General features: G+C 46.0%; 9 protein-coding genes across 9 annotated transcripts; 4 read left to right on the forward strand and 5 right to left on the reverse strand.

The window, feature by feature from the left end:
* Nucleotides 1-164: 164 nt before the first annotated feature.
* Nucleotides 165-707, forward strand: N7469_006832 (Methylmalonate-semialdehyde dehydrogenase; the record flags this gene model as incomplete). Its single annotated transcript, XM_056645750.1, has 1 exon — nt 165-707. One exon carries the CDS (start codon nt 165-167, stop codon nt 705-707), a length of 543 nt encoding a protein of 180 aa, XP_056499191.1.
* A 524-nt stretch (nt 708-1,231) lies between these two features.
* Nucleotides 1,232-2,059, reverse strand: N7469_006833 (uncharacterized protein; the record flags this gene model as incomplete). Its single annotated transcript, XM_056645751.1, has 1 exon — nt 1,232-2,059. One exon carries the CDS (start codon nt 2,057-2,059, stop codon nt 1,232-1,234), a length of 828 nt encoding a protein of 275 aa, XP_056499192.1.
* A 1,149-nt stretch (nt 2,060-3,208) lies between these two features.
* N7469_006834 (uncharacterized protein) lies at nt 3,209-3,967 on the reverse strand (the record flags this gene model as incomplete). Its single annotated transcript, XM_056645752.1, has 2 exons — nt 3,209-3,804; nt 3,862-3,967. 2 exons carry the CDS (start codon nt 3,965-3,967, stop codon nt 3,209-3,211), a joined length of 702 nt encoding a protein of 233 aa, XP_056499193.1.
* Nucleotides 3,968-5,788: 1,821 nt separating this feature from the next.
* Nucleotides 5,789-8,501, reverse strand: N7469_006835 (M protein repeat protein; the record flags this gene model as incomplete). Its single annotated transcript, XM_056645753.1, has 3 exons — nt 5,789-6,742; nt 6,802-8,246; nt 8,300-8,501. The coding sequence occupies 3 exons, from the start codon at nt 8,499-8,501 to the stop codon at nt 5,789-5,791; spliced, it is 2,601 nt and encodes an 866-aa protein (XP_056499194.1).
* A 569-nt stretch (nt 8,502-9,070) lies between these two features.
* Nucleotides 9,071-10,632, forward strand: N7469_006836 (H(+)-transporting V1 sector ATPase subunit H; the record flags this gene model as incomplete). Its single annotated transcript, XM_056645754.1, has 3 exons — nt 9,071-9,365; nt 9,438-9,957; nt 10,020-10,632. The coding sequence occupies 3 exons, from the start codon at nt 9,071-9,073 to the stop codon at nt 10,630-10,632; spliced, it is 1,428 nt and encodes a 475-aa protein (XP_056499195.1).
* Nucleotides 10,633-11,175: 543 nt separating this feature from the next.
* On the forward strand, nt 11,176-12,809 carry N7469_006837 (Zn(II)2Cys6 transcription factor; the record flags this gene model as incomplete). The annotated part of the gene is made up of 3 exons (XM_056645755.1): nt 11,176-11,371; nt 11,442-12,722; nt 12,778-12,809. The coding sequence occupies 3 exons, from the start codon at nt 11,176-11,178 to the stop codon at nt 12,807-12,809; spliced, it is 1,509 nt and encodes a 502-aa protein (XP_056499196.1).
* A 1,028-nt stretch (nt 12,810-13,837) lies between these two features.
* Nucleotides 13,838-16,008, reverse strand: N7469_006838 (putative SNF2 family helicase; the record flags this gene model as incomplete). The annotated part of the gene is made up of 7 exons (XM_056645756.1): nt 13,838-14,080; nt 14,151-14,327; nt 14,412-15,286; nt 15,384-15,591; nt 15,661-15,709; nt 15,805-15,885; nt 15,986-16,008. The coding sequence occupies 7 exons, from the start codon at nt 16,006-16,008 to the stop codon at nt 13,838-13,840; spliced, it is 1,656 nt and encodes a 551-aa protein (XP_056499197.1).
* A 2,041-nt stretch (nt 16,009-18,049) lies between these two features.
* On the forward strand, nt 18,050-19,045 carry N7469_006839 (uncharacterized protein; the record flags this gene model as incomplete). Its single annotated transcript, XM_056645757.1, has 1 exon — nt 18,050-19,045. The coding sequence occupies one exon, from the start codon at nt 18,050-18,052 to the stop codon at nt 19,043-19,045; it is 996 nt and encodes a 331-aa protein (XP_056499198.1).
* Nucleotides 19,046-19,389: 344 nt separating this feature from the next.
* N7469_006840 (MDR family MFS transporter) lies at nt 19,390-21,174 on the reverse strand (the record flags this gene model as incomplete). Its single annotated transcript, XM_056645758.1, has 3 exons — nt 19,390-19,989; nt 20,051-20,465; nt 20,513-21,174. 3 exons carry the CDS (start codon nt 21,172-21,174, stop codon nt 19,390-19,392), a joined length of 1,677 nt encoding a protein of 558 aa, XP_056499199.1.
* Between the last annotated feature and the right edge of the window lie 323 nt (nt 21,175-21,497).

Consider the following 21,497-nt stretch of genomic DNA (forward strand, 5'->3'; position numbering starts at 1 on the left):
TCCAAAGATATGGAAACGCGGAGCTATCGTGGACCTCTTGGAGTTGTAGAAGCCATCTGTCCGTTAAATTTCCATGCCATGATCCCATTGTGGTGCATCTCTATCGCAACTGTGACAGGCAATTGTCTCATCTTGAAGCCTTCCGAGTGCGACCCCGCGCTGCTATGATCCTAGCAGAGCTTACTAGAGAGGCAGAATTCTCCAAAGGAGTGCTGAATATCGTTCATGGCCCTGCTGCAACGGTCAACTTCATTTTGGATGAGCCAGCAATCCGGGCAATCAGCTTCGGGGGTAGTAACCGCGCTGGAAAATACATTTACTCTCGGGGTTCAGCGAACGGGAAACGTGTTCAAGCGAACCTGGGTGCTAAGAATCATGCTGTTCTCCTTCCAGATGCTGATAAAGATTTTTCATTGAACGCAATTGCTGGTGCAGCATTCGGAGCAGCTGGCCAGCGCTGTATGGCTCTTAGTGTGCTTGTCACAGTCGGAGAAATTGACTCCTGGATACCGGAGCTTATCGAGAAAGCTCGTAGTCTGGTTGTGTCCACTGGTTTTGAAAAAGACTCTGATGTTGGCCCGGTAATCAGTCCTGAGAGTAAGACAAGGATCGAATCTCTGATCGCAAGCGCATCGCAGGAAGGCGCAACGATCTCCTTGGATGGAAGGGCTACCTTACTGAGAAATATCCAAGTGGGAATTTTGTAAGAAATCCTCTTTGGTACTTGAAAGGGATTGCATTAACGATTCTCGGTATATTTCCATAAACAGGTTGCGCCCAGAGTGTTTACGAACGTCAACACGAAGATGAAATGCTGCAAAGAAAAGAGATTTGGACTGGTGCTAGTTTGCCTGTCTGTTGAAACGCGCGATGAAGCTGTGAGGCTTCTGAATGACAATGAGTACGGGAATGGAGCTGCTATTTTCACGCGGTCAGACTCAGCGGCATCTTGGTTCCAAAAAATGTTGAGGTGGGCCAGGTGGGTATCAATGTTCCCATCCCACTCCCGCTTCCTATGTTCTCTTTCACAGGAAATAAGAAGAGTATCTTCACCGAGAGCAAAACTACCAGCCAAACACGGCATTGTGCTCAAAACTTCACTGAAAATATACTAGGACCAAAACTTGAGTCATACAGTACATGCTGTAGGGAAGAACAGAAGAATAGCCTGCTGGTTTTGGTTCGTCAATGAGAATTTCTGAGCAACTTTAGTTCTCTCCAGGTATAAATGCTACCCCGGGCTTGGCGTGTTAGACCCAGAATTCTCTTCAGGCTGGTCTGGTATAATGCCGTACTGGTTCAGTGATTCTTTCAGGTAATCAGTTGGGCTATCATTGTAAGCGAGCCTGAGAAGGAAAAGATCGTTTTCAAGCTCTTGTACCCTTGATTGAAGAAGCCAATATTTCGTGTTGCTTTCTTTCGTAATGCCGCATACGCGCCAACCACCGAGCTGGGGCTGGAAAATCATGGCTGTAGTTTCCTTGGCCAAGAGCTTTCCATCATCTGCTAAAATTGAACGGAGAATCTTCAGAAAATCCTTCATCGCGGCATATGCGCCTTGACCACCAAAGCATTCGCTTACCCCTTCGGCCAGGAAAGGCTTCTGTAGAGAAACAACATGTCTCGATGTTGCGTCCCGCACTGTCATTTGCATGCATTCAGCGTTTATATCGATATGTCGAGATGGCCAGAAAGTGATTTTCTGGATCTCCAGAGGATTCCAAATATACTCCTGCATATAGCTCTCCATGTCTTGTCCGGTGAGACATTCCACCAATTGACCGACCCAATCCATACCCGTCCCGTACATCCAGCCGGTACCCGGTTCGAATAACAGAGGGTAGTCAAATCTCTCGTTGACCGTAGCGCCAACATTGATCTCTCGACCTTGAGACTTTGTTACCATTGCCAGCCCTGGATTACTCTTGTCATAACCAGCACCACTGCTGTGAGCAAGAAGAAAACGAAGAGTGATGGCATTTTTCCTTTTATCGGTGGTATATCGGCCTGTTGTATCCCAACTTGTCAGAATCTCGTGGGTAGCCAAATTAGGAATCATAGGTGAGATGTCCTGGTCACGATGGGCAAGTTGACGCTCAACCGATTGAAGGGCGGCGATGGGACGTCATGAGCTTTGTCATAGACGCAAGTGCCATAATGGGCTTTGTCGTAAGGGTTTCCCAATATTATTGATCTCATTGTTCCCAAATCCGTGGGCAAAATGAAAGCTCCCACTGCCATTTGTGGCGGCCAGTACGGCGCCAGGTAGAACACCAGGTAGAACACCGTCCCTTACAGCATCAGAGAAGACTTTCTCGATGACTGCGAATGCGTCGTCCACGTTTGTCTTGCTTTCTATGTTTAGATATCTTCCTCAGGGACCGAACGGACTTTCCGGAATAAACTTTATCTTCGTTGCGAAAGGTAACACTGGCTGGTGAGGCACTTGATTTATATACAGTGATAACACAACTATTAAGAGGTAATTGCGATATACAGGCAACGGATCAAGTCCATGAGTCGTACTCATCAAAACTTTTTTAGCGCTCCTAAGGATGAACAAGTGAGGTGAGATTTTCGCGCGGGGAGGCGGGTATTGCGAAAATATTTTGAGCGGCCATTTGCCGATAGAATCGTGGCGTTTCACAGTATGTTATAGGCAAAATTGAGTTCTCTGAACCAGGAGTTTATTTCTCTCCTGAATTTGATGATAAGTTATCTTTAATGGCCGTGTCATTATTTCCGGCAGGCCTTATAATCCATGATATTTAGTTCGTCCTGGGAGCATAAATAGAACTACAAAGATACTGGACTGGAGCCCTCCTTAGCGTTATCCAGCTTGCTCTGGGTTCTTGGTGAAGCATGCGGCTGGGCTATCCCGTAGATCGACTAGTCACGGCTAGGTCGGATATTCAAAGACATACCCCAGAAATATATTGCTATGTAAGTCGTCTAGATAGAGTCAGCAGCACCACGGATAACCCTAAAAGTATGGAAAGTGGAGCTGAAGTGGGTCTTCAACGGGATCGGCCCTTTCGGAGCCGCAAGCCGATCTTCTTGCGAAAACACACTGACGACATGCTTCGAGTGCTGCAGCAGTTGAGGGGTCCGGTTCCCTGAGATTCGTATTGTGGATTTTAGTTTGTTTGTTTGTTTGCTTTCTGTCTCACGTACACTAGAGCTGGGACCAATGTTAAATACATGGGATCTACCATCCAAATTCTTCGTGCTTGTGTTCGTCATCAACAAACCTCAGGAACAAATCCTTGTTATCTCCTTCAACTGCAGCCTTCGCAATCACTCGACCCCCGGCATCAGCGTCCTTGTGTCCATTGTATCCACCAAAAGCGGTACGGCAGTATCCCGGTTCTACTAGCACCGTCGAAATATTCTCATCCCGTAACGCAATCATATCCACAGCCGAGATCATGTTCACAGCAGATTTACTGCTGCGATAAACGGGGAACTTGTAGTTCCACGCGTTGTAAGGCGAGCTTTCTGTGAGCGCGACGCCAAACATACCAAGTCCACTGCTGACGGTCACAATACGGCGCTGCGGGAAAGTGGAGGCGCGCAATAGTGGCAGGAATGTCTCATTCATTACGGCAACACCGAAAACATTGGTCTCGTATACGTCACGCAGGTCCTCACGTAGAGTAGCATTTGGCTTCGGGGAGTGGGCGATGCCGGCGTTGTTTACCAGGACGTCGAGATAGCCAAATTTCTCTTTGACTACGGCGGCGGCCGCCTGAATAGTTTCGTCTCGCGTGAGCTCGATCGCAACGGGCGTGAAGTCTGTCAGGTCTGCATCGGTTTAAGAAGCGATAACCTTGACAGCTTCGTTGGCTTTTTCTTGAGTACGGGCAGCCACGATCAAGTGGTATGCATTTCGGCGGGCCAGATCTTTGAGTGCTTCATGGCCAAGACCTTGGTTACCACCAGTGACGAGGATAACGGGTTTAGCCATAATTTTTTTTTCTATCGTAGATTCTGTAGATGTTGATAGTATTAAAAAGAATCCCGTTGCGCTTAGAAGAGCGATAAACCGAGCAAATATACCTATAAAGTAGGTACTTTATATAAACGCTTGTCCAACCAGAACGGACTTAAAGACCGGAGATAACGGAGCATCGTCATGGCCCGAAACGATTATCTTGTCGATCTAATCCTTCGACTGTATCTTTTCTTTGTTACCTAGTGGCTCTCATTATTTTTACCTCCAGGGATGTTGTTCTGCCCTTTATATTCGTCGGATCTAATTGACAAATAGAGCCCCGACTGCGCGTGTACAACTTGCCTTCCCTTTTCTGGATGCATCTGATAGAGATGAATCCAAATTCGAAAAATCCTTGCACTAGCCACTCTAGACAAGGCCAAATTGATTTCAAGCTTATATAGATCATCCCCAGAACTGGAATATTATGATGATTTGAAGATAGTACTCTGAATCAGATGAAAATGGGAACTGCTAGGATGTGAGACGTATATCAGCACCTTGCTAACATCTCACTAAGCACCTTATGATTAAATTCTGAAACAAAAAGCATTGCAGCATATATGGGTCGTACGAATTAAGGAACTGATAACTTATTCGCTAGGGCTTCCCCACGTGCTCGATGTGCCACAGGTGTAGCCTACTTTCACTCAACATCAACATGTTTAGACACAGTCCACCCTACATCTGATTATCATATGGCTTTCCTCCACAAAACCCATCCTGAACTATATTTTTTCAGTAGGAGAATGGTGCCGATCTGGCCTTTCCTCCAGATGCTTTTTTTTTTTTGACAACCCCCAGTGAAGCAGTCGGCTGTTACTGGCTAGATGGAAGTGTAGATCCATACAATTATCAGCAATGTCCAGAGACCAAGGTATGCTGCGCGATAGGCGAAACATGCCTCAGCAATAAACTGTGTTATACTGCCAGATATAACACTGCATATCGTGGAGCTTGTGCAAGTCTGTCCTGGCCAGTTGATGATTGTCCACATATCTGCCACAAGGGTAAGGGCCAAACCTGATAGGAAATATTCGTTCGGGACTCTGATGTGAATAGAGATCTCCAGTAGTTGGTCTAACATATTCGCCTGTCCAAATAACGAATTTGGCATTTTCACTTGTGGAAACGGGACCGGAGAAAAACAAATCTGCGGCGCTAATTTATCAACATTCGTCTGGGACACTGCTATAATTTCAGCTCGCACAATTAATAAACTTTTCCACGAAATCAACACCAACATCCAATTCCACTGCATTATGATCTAGCCTCAGCGAATGGTCAAAAGAGGTGGTTAGGCTTGGGGCTGGCTTAGGAATGGGCTTAGGAATGCCCTTGATACTGGCCATTTTTGGCTTTGGCGATTCCGCAAAAGAATCTCGAGAGATGAAAAGACTCGAGTCGAGGCTAGATCTGAAATGAACATGATGACATGGGTACTGCTCAGCAGCAAGAGACGGAAGGCTATCATTCTCAGAGATGTCGTGAACTTGTCGAAGTGGATGCGATTAACCATACTTTACGTGAATTGGAATGAGGCTGAGTTATCTTGATAATACATATGAGTTCGGATTGGTGAGGGTGATGTCTAGGCTGGCGAAAAATCCCAACCTCAGAAGAAAATTGATATATTCCATGTAGTAAATTAATCATCCTGATCGTTGACGAAATTGGCTATATACAAATCTAAAATAAATTTTACAAATTTGAAAAAGAAAAGATGCAAATGAGCCTGATCTAGCAAATAACCGCATTACTGCTGCTAAGCAAGCCACTTCACAGGTCTCAACATTATTTCATAGTGCTGTCAACCAGCTCGCGATAGATCTTCTTGAGATCGGTGATATCAGCCTGAAGCTCCTCCACCTGCTCGCTCTTCTCTCCAAGCATTTCAAGGGTTGTCAGATATCGTTGATCGATTTCAGCGAGCTTAGCCTCTAGCTCTTCAACCCGGGTATCGGAAGTTTTCTTTTCCTCGAGTTCGCGCATCAGATCCACGACTTGTTGTCGTGCTTCATCGCGTTGAGTGGTAACACGAAGCAGTTCGTCCTTGGAACCAGCGCGCTCACTTTCTAACCGACGGACAGTAGCACTCATTCGTTCGACTAGCTGGACAGAGGGACCTGCACCAACGGTTGACTCGGAGATGATGTCGTTGATACCACGAGATCCCGCAGCTTGGGTGCCACCGTATGCGGAGGGTGTGGCAGGATCACCATTAAAGAACTCGTCAGGCTCAAAATGTATTGAGGGTGTTTCCATGATCATGGATGGGGTGTTTGTTGAAGTATTATTGAGAGGAGGGGAGATAACGCCTTGGTTGATTGAGGCTGGATAGGAGTTTTGACGCGGCGGTGTGCCAATATCTGGAGAAGCGGCAGATGGGATTGTTGAAGAACGTCGACTGGCGGGACGATAATCTAACAGGCCAGATTGCACTGCATCGAGATTACTAGATCGCCTCGTGGATGGGACGGGTGAGAAGCCCCGAGGATGTTGCAAACTGTTGACCTGTTCGCGCCATTTTGCACGTTCTTCCTCGAGCTTCTGTGCCCAAGTTGCATCCGAGACTTTCCTCTGCTCAGAAAGATCCTTCTGGGCGGAGGAAAGGTCTTCGGTCATTGCCTCCAGCTTATTTTGCAGCTTCTGGAGCTCCTTCATGCGGTCATCTAGCCTGCATCCCAACTCATGCTCGGTTTCCTTGGCTGTCTCCAGCTCTTCTTCGAGTTTCTTAGTCTTCAAATTCTGTAGAATATCTTAGTGAGCAATCAATACAGCAGATATGATAGATTATAAAGACTTACTAGTTCCCGAATTTTCTTTCTCAGGTCAGACTCTCTCCGCGCCATATCGTCACGTTCCTTCTCCACGTTACCTAGTCTGGCGAGAAGGGAACCCTCAAGAGTGTGCCAGTTATCACTAGCCACGGAATACTGGGTCTGAAGAGTTTCGATTTGCCGCAAAAGCTTTGCCTGCGTTTCGCCAGTTGCTCCAGACGAAGCTTCTTCAGCGCGGGAGCGAAGACTCTCCATCTTGCTCTCCAAGACAGACTGTTCGCCTTTCAGCTCGACCTCTAGCATTCGCGCGCGCTCCTTCTCCTGCTCGAGCTTTTCATTTAGGCTGCTGATTTCCTTTTTAGCCTTTTCTTCGGAAATGTCACGCTCGATCTTAATGGTTGAGAGTTCCTCTTCGAGGTCGTTGGCTCGACGCCTTTCCTGCTCCAAAGCATCTGACTGGGCCTTTGACTCGGCTGTTTCTGCACGGGCAACAGCTCGACTTAGTTGTGCCTTCATCTCTTGGACAGTTTGACTGAGAGCATTCCGTTCATTCGTAACAGCTTCAAGGTCCTTGGTCACCTTGGTCTGAGACGTCAGCGAGTCATTTGCTCGCTTCTCAGCAGCCTCGGCGCGTTTGGCCCTTGATTCTGAGCTGGTCAAATCCCTTTCTAATTTTTCCGTTTTCTTCTTATTTTCTGTTTGAGCCTTGGTGTTATCATTGATCTGTTGCCGTAGCTTTCTAATCACCGTTCGGTGATCCATTTCTGATTTTGAGAGCTTCTGCCCCTCTTCAAGCAGTAACGCGATTTTCTCATCCTTTTCCAGAAGTTGCTTTTCGACACTGCCGAGAGAAGCATTCGCAGCGGCTTGCTTAGCAGACTCCGCTGCTTCCTTGGCCAGATATTTGAGCTTTGATTGCAATGCATCTATACGCTCGATGTAACCATGAATTTCCTCCTGGCGTTGAGATTCAATTGGATCGTCGTTAGCACGCGACTCTGACGGAATGTCTACACTTGGCCTTAGACTTTCCACCGATGGGCGATTACTGGGAGCGTCGGCATCTTGTGAGGCGGTAGGTTTTTCGCTGGTTGTTTCGGAGGTCGAAAGACGCTCGCCGGGATCGTTAGACGGACGAGGGAGAGTCTCTGCCGCCCCGACATCCATTAACTGGCGATTATTCGGTCCCATTTCAGAACTAACCCTTGGATTTGTTTCTTCCGATTCTATCTTTTCTTCTGCAATTGAGGAGCTTTTCGGTCCCTCGGCGACATCCGCAGAAGACGCAACATTTGCATCGATTTCCAGGCTCGGTCGTCCATCATTACTTGGCCTGGGGCTTGCATTCGGCGACGAGACTCCACTAGGTGATGATTGCGAATTTCGAGGGGCATTATTCTTAACCATAGCACGCGCCAAGCGTTCCTGAAGGCGATCGTTCCTGCGCGCATTCGACGAGCTACGTGAGAGCGCTGGTAGATCTGTTAGTCTATGACGATAATTGACGGGATAGTATATTCCATACAGCCAGCAGGAGACCGTGACAGCGGTGGTTGCGCCGATGACCCAGTAGATTCGCTATCTTTGGGCTTTGACTGAGCACTCTTGGGCCTTTCCTCTTCATCCATCAAGATATTGTCTAGTCGCGACTCGACGCCTGCCACTGCTTGTTGGAAAAAGTTCCCCATGCCCCATTTCGGCTTCTGTCCTTGCGAATTTTGTGACATGGTGGTTTGAAATATGTAGGAGACAACGATTCGGCTACTGAGCAGCAAATGCTTCGTGTTCGGATTGCATGAGATCGGCGGACGAATACACGGACAACGATTGGGCTGCTTGTTTCGATCAAGGAAAGTCCATCGACGAATTCGGGAGATTGGATTGGCCCTCAAAAACACACAAAAAAGAGGCGAGAGGGTGTAAACGAAGGATTGTCAGATTCGAAGTTGAGCTAGAAGTACAAGGCAAAATAACCACGTTGCAATATGAACGTCGCACAAGAGATAGAATGTGCGAAGAAGAGCTCGACCTAGAGAGATTATTCTAGCGCATTCGCAAGAAGACACTTCCAGTTCCGAATAGATCACAGCCAGGACTAAAAGAAAGCGAACGAGCGAGTGAGGTGAAGTTGGAGGTGAAGTTGCAAAAGCCAAGAATCGGTGGGAGCCGCGACGGGCTGTTGAGTCTTGGCGTGCTTCCGTCATCCTCGCCAGGAAGCTCCCTCCCTCCCTCCTTGAACATCTTCCACTTCAAAATAAGTTCACCCTTGACTTAACTCCAGACATAATCATCCGCTATGTCTCTGGAGCCACCAACATACCTCAGCTCTCTGCAGAATAATATTCGCGCCAGGCCAATTCCCTGGGACGGGGCTGTCCGTGCGGGCAACATCACCGATGACCATCTTAAAAAGATCAAGGCAGTAGATAAGGTGCGAAAGGAGCAGCGCATTCAGACGATAGAAGCAGACCTTCCGGGGTATACGAGCTTGCTTGCTGGAGGTGCGCAGGTGAAGAGTGTCTTGGAGTCGGCTTCACGGAGGACCGATATCGTTCAATATATCTTGGTATTGGCGTTGGACTTGATTCAAGGTATACAAAGGCTCACCATGAGGCTACGGCCATGGAGAAGATAATGATTCTAACCTGCTTGGATTATCCCAGATGCCCCTGCTTTGGCTGACTCGCTCATCTCGCACCCCGAACCGTACAAGCCATTCTTACCTTTCCTGCACCACTCGACTAACGCCGAAGACCCCATTCCTTTACTCACCTCAACCTTTCTCACGGCGTTAGTGTCGCATAGCTTAACTGCCTCTTCTAAGCCCGCTGCTCGGGATCAAGAAGCTTTACCACAGCTGTACATTTATCTTTCCACGTTGGCCAAGAATCAAGACAGCGGACTGCAAGATATTGGAGTACAAGGATTCTCGGAGCTTCTTCGCAAGAAGCACTCACGCGAAATATTCTGGGCCCATCGAAAGGAAACGATGGACCCATTGGTCCAGACACTGCGCACTGCCGCTGGCACCAAGGAGAACAATGGAAGCTCATCTGGAAGCAGCACACGTGGCAGTGAGCCTGGACTGGCGGGTGGAATTGGCCTCCAACTGCTTTACCGCGTCCTTTTGGTGGTGTGGCAGCTCACATTTGAAGGTGAACTGGTAGGCGAAGAATTACAAGAGTAAGTGGCTCATCCAGAAGGCGTGCTGTCTATAAGCGGTATGGCTAACTCACTTCTCTCAGAAACTATGAGATTATCCAACTCTACACTCAACTCCTCCGTCTTTCACCCAAGGAGAAGACAACCCGTCTGCTCCTTGCTACTCTCTATAACCTCTTCTCCAGCAATCGTACAACTCTTCTCCCCGTTGCTGTGTTCGTTCGACTGCCTGCTCTCCTCACCAACCTTGCGGGTCGTCACCTGACAGACCCCGATCTCCTTGACGATCTCAATGCCCTATCCACCATGCTGGATGAATACACCAAGACACAGACTACTTTTGATCAGTATGCTGCTGAGGTCCAGTCTGGCCATCTCCGATGGTCTCCCCCGCATAAGAACCCCACATTCTGGAAGGACAACGCCCGTCGCATCTTGGATGAATCCAATGGCGCCCTACCTAAGAAGTTGGCCGAGATCCTATCGAAGACCTGGGACAACGACAAGCAAGTTCTTGCCATTGCGTGTAACGACGTGGGGCATTTGGTAAAGGAGCTTCCTGAACGACGCACACAGCTCGAGAAGTTGGGACTGAAGGCACGGGTTATGGAGTTGATGGCCGACAAGGATGAATCAGTACGGTGGGAAAGTTTGCGAGCCGTCGGAGAATGGCTCCGATATACCTTCGACGCATGATGCATCTAGATGAGGTGTGGTTTGGGGGATTTTCTTTCTTCGGGATTTTGCGGTTTGCTCCTCTGCGGGCTGAACATATACTTCTCTGTCGGCATGTACCTTGTATTTCTGCCATAGCGCATACCTGTCTATTATCTTTCTCTCGGGACAGTATTCTTGCCTTTTCATTGACTCCATGTTCAAAATTACAACTAGAAACAAATGATTTCCTTATGTCTGCCCGCATAGCCCAGTAAAAAGCACCGTCGATCGGTGTGGACCCCTTGGAGATATGCCCTCTTACCAGATCTTTCCCACCAGAAACGACGATACTTCCGATACAGAATTCAAAGTTAATATAGAAGAGACGATCTCCTCTTACCAAATCTCCTCAGCTTGTTCCTGGCTGTATAAAACCGCCAATATCAAAACGGACTCCCTCAAGTTTCCCCGGAACTCAACTTTGCCACGCGGGACTGAAACCGCCAAATTCCCCGCAGATTTTCTTCTCTCCACTCCACACCAACGTCAACCTCGCTTCCCCCCCCCCAAGCACTCACACTCATGTCGAGATCGTTTACCGGCTGTACAAGATGTAAAGCGCGCCGCCAAAAATGTGACGAAAAACGTCCTATTTGCGGTCGTTGCCAGACCGCAGGCGTGCAGTGCAAGTATGCCATGCAGCTCCAGTGGGGTGGACGGGCATTTTCGCGATCACGATTTGGAGCCTGCGTTGATACGGGTAATATGCAAAGGCTGGGTATGTCGCAGTATTGTGATTATGAGAATGATTTGAATGGGATTTAAATACGCTAACAAAAGGTATATAGAGTACTCCCCTGGAGAATTCATCTACACTACCAAATCGGCGCAAGCCGCATCGGCATCGGCATCAGATCTCGCTTTGACGCAGCCCGTCGATCCATTTTCCTCACTATCACACGACCAAAAGTCATTATTACACCACTTCATCAATGATGCATCACAGATCACAGCATGTCATTCTGGTATGCAGCGGGATATTTGCCGCATGATTGTTCCCATGGCTCTTCAAACGCCCTCCCTCCTCTACGCTACCTCCGCCCTCTCCGCAATCCACCTTCAAGCCCTTCACAATCAATCAGAATCCGTCAAATCGGCGCCTGATATTGCCCGTTTGATGGCACTGAGTTTGGAGCATTTTCGGAAGGAACTGCAAAACCCTTCCTCTAAGGACTCGGAGGCGTTGGTGGCGACAGCCCGAACGTTATGTCTAGCGGAGATCCACTCCGGTGCGCTGAACCCGAATTCATGGAGGGCGCATATTGAAGGCGCGAGGGCGTTGATGAAAGCGTCTGATGTATCTGGAGAGGAATCTCCTCGTTCAGCGAATGGGTTTCGAAGATATTTAGATCGTTGGTACTGGTCTATCGTCTCTCTCACGGCATTAACCGGCAACGGGCCGCCCATCGGTGATATATCTGACTTTGCCTCGTCCAATCAACCAGGACACAAGGAGTCACCGGACTATCTAGATGATTATTGGGGATTCACGGTGGATTTGGCGGCTGTTTTCCGACAGATCGGTGCTGCGGCTTGGCGGAGTCACCAAGCAGAAAAGAATGGACCTGGTTTCGTGGAAGGTGAAGTCGATGGCAGTGTTGAAGATGAAGCCGCGAGTTTGGAGACATCTATAAGGCACCTTATGGATCGAGGTGCTAGTTCACAGCCTTCTTTGTACCCTGGTGTTGCAGAGGGATTATCTCCGGATAGCATTCAGCATCTTGCGCTTTGCAACGAAGCATTTCAGCACAGTGCTTTGATTCAGATTCATAGGCGGCTTCGCAAAACACCGGCTACATCTGCGTACGTGCAGCAATCTGTTCAGCGGATTCTTGCATGCACGGCTCAAATTGGTCCATCTGCTGGCCTTAGCCCTTGGGTGATGTTGACGACACCACTATTCATTGCAGGATGTGAAGCACAGGGTGAAGATCGTGATACTGTGCGGCAATTACTGGCATCTTTACATGATACCATTCGAGTCCCGAATGTATTGCAATCGCTGAAGTTCTTGGAGCAGTATTGGGCTAATAAAGTTGGCGAAGATGAGGATTGGAGCCATTTTCTGGGTATGTCTCTTGACAGACTCCTCATCCGATATATATTTTCTAACTTGTTTTCCAGATCGGATGCAGTTTGACTTTATTCCGTACTGATACCTTAGTCGATGCTGGGGCACAAATGTGTGATGTGCGATGATTGGCGTTTGAAGATTGGTTCTTGGCTTGAACATATCATTTCTAGTATTACTGAGCCGTCGGCGTAAATGGTAATGTGATTTTTGGCGTATATGAAGTTTAAATTTGCTCTGGAGTTTGGACGGGCATGATGTTGATATTGAGCAATATTGTACATTCGATTTCTAATTTAAGGCAACTCCAATATACGAACCTCATTATTGTAGTATCACTCCACCTTTATATCAGTAGATAAAAAATTACAACAAACAACAGAAGAAAATGTGAATAGGACTGAAAGACTGTTACCAGTGAATAGACACGAGTGTCTTCCTATCTTTCTATATGTAAATGATACACCTAAATATAGTATTGGTTACGATACCTCTAATAAATATACAGTACCTAGACTATTTTCTGATTGTATTTAAATGTGCTAGATACTATATAAGTTAAATATATTGGAGTACAATATATTTAACTTACATAGAGAAAATATTTCACGTACTATAGTAGATGGATGCTACGCAGCCAAAAGACCTCGAAAAGTTACAAGCTCAAATGGAACAAGCGAAAAAGGTCATTCCATTAGAGACACTTTTGGTTACTAAAACCGTCAAATTTTGGGTACCCCCTGAGATAGCCTTATTCCATGGTCTCAAACAAATTCATCGAGATGCGTACTGGTCAAATATTTAAGTGCCACCAATCGAGTTGCCTCATGAAAACCTCCACGTTATTGAACAATATAAAAATTTTGTACCTCAGGCCTTTAGAAGCAAGGCAAGGTTCACTAATCCATTTGCTCTTTGGATAGCACTGGCTCCTAGCTCTTTACTTGCAAAATGAAAGCGAGAGATCCCCACGATAGAAAGTGGAAACGAAGAATAAAAAAAAAAAAAACAAAAAAAAAAAAAAAACAAACAAGACAGTATAGAAATGACAAGTAGATAGCATGAAACTTCGGAGAAAATGCGAAATTCTGGAAAAAATATGAAATCGGTTGATCACTCCTGCTGAAGAGCTTGTATTGCCTCAATATCTTCCAAATCAAGTTGTGTCAGCCATATATCCTTGAGTTCATCCCTACTAAATCTTTGCCGAAGAACCGCCGGCCCAAAAACACTCTTGATCTCATTGGTCTTGGACTCTTGGAGCTCTCGAATCTTGTGGTCAATAGAGCACTCTCCCCAAAGGAAAACGCATTCTACCTCACGGGTCTGGCCGATGCGATACACCCGGTAAACGGCCTAGCAAAGATGTTAGAAAACCTTCGATCAACCAAAAAATGATCTCTTCTATCCCATTCCGAAGACTCACTTGCAGGTCACGCTCTTCATTCCACCATGGGTCGATGACAATGCATTTATTGCCGGCGGTTAGGCAAATACCTACTCCGCCAGTTTCCTCAGTCGCAATCATAACCCTGACGCTAGTATCATTTTGGAACCTCGCAATGTTAGCTGTGCGTGCTCTTGGAGTGTCCTTCCCAGAAAGCTGTAATAGTAATGAAGTCGGTATCTCAGTATCAGTATCAGAGTCGAACAATCTAGACTCTAGGTTAGAAAGAGGTCTTCCTACTCTGGTGCATTCCCACCCTTCTTTATCACAGATAAACTCGAGAAGCCGCATTGTGCTAATAAACCCAGTAAAAACCACAACTTTGCACGTTGGATCATCTTCTATCCATCGCTTCATCAGTTTATGGGAAGCACTCAGCTTCGCACTGGCCATCTCGCGCCCAACATGTTCAATCCACCCATCCGTAGCCTTTCTGTCAGCCTGAGATCGATCAAAACTCTGACACAAAAACATAACACCTCCTTTGGCTTTTCTTCGCTTATTGGGTGATAGATCGGAGCCCTGAGCTCTGTTTCCAGAACTGACCCGCCTCTTCCTAGGCTGCACCACTGAATCGGTAGTAAAGAATTCATCTGTGGTTCGATTAAGTACCGTCATGTGAGGGCAGTATGATGCGGAGCTGAATTTGATGCGGCATACAGGACAGTTGATCTTATAGCCTTCACGACCCTCGCATCTTTGCAGCGTCCCATAGAGACATTCAAGGCAGTATATATGGCTACATGCTGAAATATATGCCTGTGAGGGTAGATCGCCACATATAGCACACGTAAGGTGATTGGCTTGTTTATCTGTTTCGCCTTTTGACTGATGTTCGTCCATTCTGCTGCGAAACAGCTCAACAGCCTCATCGAGATCCCCGGAGAGTAGTTGACGGATATGAGGGTTGTTCTCTTGCTTTTCGATGATTTCAGTTCGTTGGTCACTCGCGTTGTATGCTTCCATAAGCAATCTCATGATCAACCGTAAATTTTCGTCCGTCAAACTGCTTTCAAAAGTCTGTATATGGTCTACAAGGTCATCAAGTTCATCGAGAATACGCTTCACGGCGTGGCGTCCTGTGAGGATATGGCTGGCCAACATTCGCGCCCAGGCTAGTGATCTGATGATCAGCTTTTTAGGAACGTTTGTGCCTTGGAATATGTATCAGCGGTGATCTTGAATGTCCATTTATAGTTGCTGAAAGCCTACCAGTACTGCCTCCTTCAAGGCCATCCACAAAGCTATTGACCTTTTCGAATATAAATTCTTCAGCCTGGCTGAACATAACATGCTGCTTTCTGATAACGAAAGCAGGCAATGAAACTATCGGGCGGCCGAAAAGCGTATCCTGATGGAGCCTCTGGAACATGAACCTTCGTAGCACACTGATTAAACGATTTTTTGATTTGGTGGAATTCTATTAAAAGTCAAATATGATCTGATGTCAATAATGATCAAAACGCGGGTGAAGGGTTTTGTCACATACCGCACAGAAAACGAAGAAGAAATTGTCGAGAACCATGCTCTGGCGGATTCTAAGAAAATTGAAGAGAGCGTAAAACTCTTTGATACCACTAGAAGGCATCAATTGAATGAGGAGAATTCTGCCATTAATCGGATTGACACTCACTTGTAAACTGGCTTCGCGCTTAGAACCCATCTGAGCTTGCCTGCAAGAGACCTAGCAGCCATCGATGTGATTGTATCTGGACTTTTAATTGTCTGACCTTCTATTAATAATAAAAGAGATCAGATTCTTGAGCTATAAGTCGATTCAATTAAAAAAATAAAAAAACAAAAATAAAACTTACCATCCAGTATTATCCGGTACCATCTTACTCGATGTAAAAAGCCCCGTTTAGCGTGAGATTCTTGTTGGAATAAAGGTTAGATGAAATAGCTACCGGTCTGTATCCAACCCCGAAATTAACTTTGAATGATATATGAGGTCCTGAATTACTTCAAATGGTAGGGAATATTTCCACGTTTTGAAAACGATAGGGTCTTTATAATTTGGATAATCCAACAAACTTCCCCATCTCAAGAATGGTGATTCGCGTAAGTCATAGGAATCCTCAACGTCTGGGGAATCAAGTCGTGGTAGAAAATAGCTTTTAACATCCTTCGGGGTCGCTCCAGTGGCGAATATCCATCGTATGAAGATCGAGCCCGTGCAGGGAAAGTTTCTCTTGAGTCAAAGGAAGTTCTCGCTTTTTGAAAAGATAGCGATCGATTCTTTTCATATCGTGTTCGCTTTGCTGTTTAAAGCTGTCTTTCATGTCGGGCAATACTTGTTATGACGAATAATTTGAAGATCATGCTATTGATTTAGAAAACTGACTATTTTTATGATGCTGACTCTAAAACGTGAACTTAACCAAAAGGGATAGTTCATATTGCGGTTCCATCAGGTCATCTTTAGGTGTTGACCATGGTACAATATCGACCAGAATATCTGCCCAGGCGGTAGATGAGCGTGCCTAAGGGTATGGACTAGCAAAAATAGAAAAGCCGAATTAGACTGCTATCATTTACGAGAATATGTCACAGGATTCCATTTCTTGCGCTCGCAGAAGTTTACGGCCGCCCTAACGCGAAATCCAGAACAAGCCAAAAAAAAGGCCTATGCATGAATCGGTACTTCGCAATAAGCAATATCTTAAACAATCAGGTAGTAATAATAGGAAAGCCGCATGCTTGTTTAGTTTGAAACTCAGCATAGTGTAATCCTGTATTAGGTCTCTTCCAAGGGTGACGGCAAACGCCCTCGCTTCCCCAGTGAGACCCCAGTACATGGTAGTGCTTGTACAATTTCCCCTCTGATCAACATCCATATTCACCGGGTATCAGTTAATTCACAGACATCCACGTAAAATTGCATATTTTCTCCTGTAGCCCCGGAGAATTGGGTGGCCTGGAAAGCGTTAGCCTAGTTGAACGGAGTTAGCGAGTATAGCCTAGTAGGAGAAGCCTACGTTTATGGCTAGATGTATGGTGAATTATTTATGACCTTTAAGATAGTTATTTGAAGAATTCTGAAGTATTCTGGATACGCTAATCAGGACAGTGTCTTGGTATTCAATTCAAGTTTACAGCACCCCTAACTCTAGGGATCATTCTAAGGCGCTGGAAAGATGATGATGATGAAGCACCTTCAAACTCAATAGAGCATCTTAGATCTTTGCACTAGTATTATACTATAATACTAGTATGATTGAAGATCGTTGAAATGAATGATAGTGACTACAGATGGCTGTTTTATGCGTGAGATCGTCCTCATTGTTTACTGGTCACATCTAACATATAAGAACTTCGGGAGAAGTGGCATATAGTTCAGTATTGATTATCTTTAAGGTAATTAATCTCGAGAGGAAGCTAATATCCTTCGAAAATCTACAGTATTCCACGGAGTATACCACTTTCATCTTGACTTTAACTTGACATATTTTGTCGTATGTGAAGCCCTCCAGATCTCATGTGACTGCTGAGTCATATATATTTCCCATCCGCAATTTATTTTCCTTGTCTTTAAACTCATTCCTCCTATAAACGTCTCAAATGATCCAGGATTGGACTCAAGACCAACCACCTTAATGCTGGGAGGGCCAAGCCTCCGGCGAAATGGACGCCGGTTCATTGACGCGTGTGTGAAAAGGCCAACACAGCAACACATACACATTCTCCACAGCTCTTTTCGCGCCCAAACAGGAAAACAAACATGTTTAATCTCAAAGGTACCGGCCTTTGAATACATAAGGAACAGACATTCTCGATCCCTCTTCACTGAGGCTATCCCTCCTGCTTTGCTTCCACCGGCAATTTTTACTGGCCTTCTTTTAGGCTTGTGGACGTGGAAATGTTTCTGGATTATTGTTATGCAGAACAAGCTCTTATATCTCAGTTGGCTTCCTCCATTCTCGAGATCTGACAAGATATCCGATTATTTGGCAGAATGCAAACCAGTGCAGTGGGAAGAAAAACGTATCAAGAGTCTTGATGGCACAGAGCTTGCGGTCTGCGAAGGGCGGATTCCCACCAATCAAGATCGTGTCACTGTGGAGCCAAAGAAGAAGTCTGTTGTCATCTGTTATTTTCAAGGTAATGGCGGATCAACTCCTCTGAGATTACCTCTGCTTTCCCAAGTCTTGAGAACGCTTCGTGATAGGTCAGACCTGCCAGACAACAGTAGTGAAGCTGATTACACTATTGTTGCCCTATCTTACCGTGGCTATTGGACATCTTCTGGTAGTGCATCTCAATCGGGGATTGAACGCGATGCTCAGGCCTTCTTACGCTGGGTCTCAGCTTCCTATTCAAAGCCAAATACCGAGCTTCAAATTGTGTTATGGGGGCACAGTCTTGGATCCGCCGTGGCTAGCTCGGCCCTCTCGAAATACTTGAAAGTGCAAGCCACAGAGCGAACCCCAGGCGGGAACGTACTGCCACCGATATCCGGTTTAGTAATGGAAGCTCCTATTTCCAATATTAAGGATATGTTGATCAGCTTGTATCCACAGAAATGGCTACCCTATCGGTATTTATGGCCATTTTCGTGGAACACATGGTGCACCGCCACAGCCCTCGAGCATCTTGCGGCTTGGAAGTCAGAGACCCCGACACAAGCTGTAGACCAAGACAGCAATTTTGTTTCGAAGTATCGGGCTTCGCCTGTCCCTCCGATATTCATTCTTTCCGCTGAGAATGATGAAGTCATCCCCTCGTATGTGGCGGGGCAGTTGGAGAAAATAGGTCGAGATCTTGGCCTAAATATTTCAAGAATGGAGGTGCCCGGTGCTATGCACACCGAAGGCCCGACGAAACTTGACGGCCGAAAAGCTCTAGTTGAGTTCATCCGTGTAAATACCTCATAAATATGCCATAATGTATAGTAAATCAGTCAACATCCATCCATCATCTGGGCATACTACTGCATACCACAATCCTGCCGTGCGATGTATAATATGCATTCATTATTTTGTATAAAGTGTCTTGTGTTCGATCTTTATTTTCAAGCTTAGGCTTAAGTTAAGGCTAAGCTTGAATATAGAAAACTGATGGCACTAATTCCGAATAACTTGAACTTCAGTCGATATTGAATCCATGAATAGAAGGACCTCACTACGCACTAATTATAGTAGGTCACACTTTAGTACGACTTCAGAGAGCATTTTTGACAGCTTCTGGCTCGATCCCAGCAACCCTCAGACGCAAGACTTCACTGTTGCTTCTGCTTGACCGAGCGCCACTCAACCAAAAGGCTCCCCACTATCGTTGTGCAGCCCAGAGCAACAGTCAAATACCAAGTCCGCGTTAGGCTCATGGCAATACCACTTAGGGCCTCATTTAATTGCTCTTTTGATACTCCCTTTGTAATGTCACTGAGTCCATGTTCTTCAATGAAAGCCGGCGTTAATCCCGGTACAATATTTCCAAGTCTAGAAGAAAGCTCATTTGCAAATATTACCTGCCCGATAGCGATGAATACCGCCGGGCCCATACTCTGTCCAAACAAAATAACACCAATTCCAAGGTTGACATCCGAGGCGCTTAGCATTGTCTGTACGGCGGCTTGTGGTCCTTGAAATCCAATTCCTCCGCTAAATCCCACCAATCCTGAGTACAGGATAATTTGGGTTAGGGATGTGTGGAGATTGTATGTTGTCATTAATCCTGCGGCAATTGGCATACACACCGAGCCGAAGATCATAAATGGGGCGTAATATCCGAAACTGGTTGTTCCAATGCCCTGAAATAAGAGTCCGAGCATCATACCTGCAAGTATTGGGATCATCAAGTAGCCACTTTCACTTGGAGTCTGGTAGAAGATAAACGTGTCAGTAGATGCTATTGCGGCATAATTTCTGTGGTAGCCTTACTCGAGAGCGAACAACTTGATAGTAAGTTGGCAGGTACCATTCCAGAAGATTTGTCATGGAATTAGTGCAAGTCGTGAATATAAACCCTGCGATCACACTTCTCTTCGTAACTATTCGGAAAGGAAGAGCTGCCGAGTCACCACGTCGATATTGATTGAAGATGAAGGCAGAGAGTAGCACACCAAATACAACGAATAAGCCAATAACCTTCCCATCTGACCAGGGATACTTTGTGCCTGCCCAAGAAAGCGCAATAAAAAGCGCAGTCAACGAAGGAATAAACAAGCAATTACTGACAAGATCAAGTTCTCTTATCTTCTGAGAGAATGTCAAGCCATCGTCCTCTCCGTCTCTCGGGTCCGAGAAAAGGAAATACAAAGCTGCCATCGATAAACCACCAATCGGAAGATTAATCCTACACGAACAGTTAGCTTGAACAATACTCAAGCCAGAAGCACATACCAGAAACACCACCTCCACCCTAAGGATTGCGTTAAAGCACCACCAACAATAGGGGCCGAAATAATCGCCATAGATTCCACACAAGCCATCAAACCCATGAACATTGGCCTTTTGTTTAGCGGGAGAGTATGAATGGCAGCTGCAAAGCATCCGGATAATTCACCCGAGAATCCCAGGCCTGTGACAGCTCGTCCGACGATAAACATAGTAGATGACGAAGCCGTAGCGCAAAGCAACGATCCAGCGAGAAATATAGCATTGCTCATGATGAAAATCGCCTTTATAGAGAAAAGCTTATACATTTTCGCGAACCCAAATTGGAATGCACAAGTGCATAGTCGAAATGCAGAAGAATACCATCCTACATCGGCGACGGTCTGAAAGTGGTCGGTGATGCTCGGTACGGCTGTAGCGACGATATTCGCGTCTAGACCTCCAAGAATGAGGATGACGCATATTGCTAGTATACTAAACCAAAGTTTGGAGCCTGTTGGGTATACGGTCGCTGCATCTGGTGCGGATTCAATGTTGAGAGGTTCAAGAGTTTGTGCCGAGGTTGTCGGAGGTTGCTGGTCTGACTGTGGTTGTCTTTGTATATCAAGAACCGGTGTGATTTTTGTATTTTGGAGCGCCGGGTCCTCTATTATGGCTGTAGTGGTCATTATATACTACTGGTTCAGATATGATTCTGTGTTTGACTTTGAAAGTCCAACCTAAAAAGGGTATTTGTGTTTTCCTCCGGGGAAGCTGTAGATAGCATCCAGTGGGGAAGATTGGCTCGCTGATCCTGAATGGACAGAGTCAGATGATCTCGTCTAAAAAGCACGTAACCCACTTGTAGAATAATGATACCGGTGAGATTCAATAAATCACTGTTTCAGTAAAGTAAAAGCTTGTATGCTATTTCAATAGTGAAGGATATCTATGTCTAGCTAAGTATATCCCAAATGCATCAATAATAACGACTGCATCCCGCCTAATGGTA

The sequence above is a fragment of the Penicillium citrinum genome (assembly GCF_028827155.1).
Source record: "Penicillium citrinum strain IBT 23319 chromosome Unknown utg000006l:1.0-3011923.0:1.0-3012962.0, whole genome shotgun sequence".
NCBI classification, from domain to species: domain Eukaryota; kingdom Fungi; phylum Ascomycota; class Eurotiomycetes; order Eurotiales; family Aspergillaceae; genus Penicillium; species Penicillium citrinum.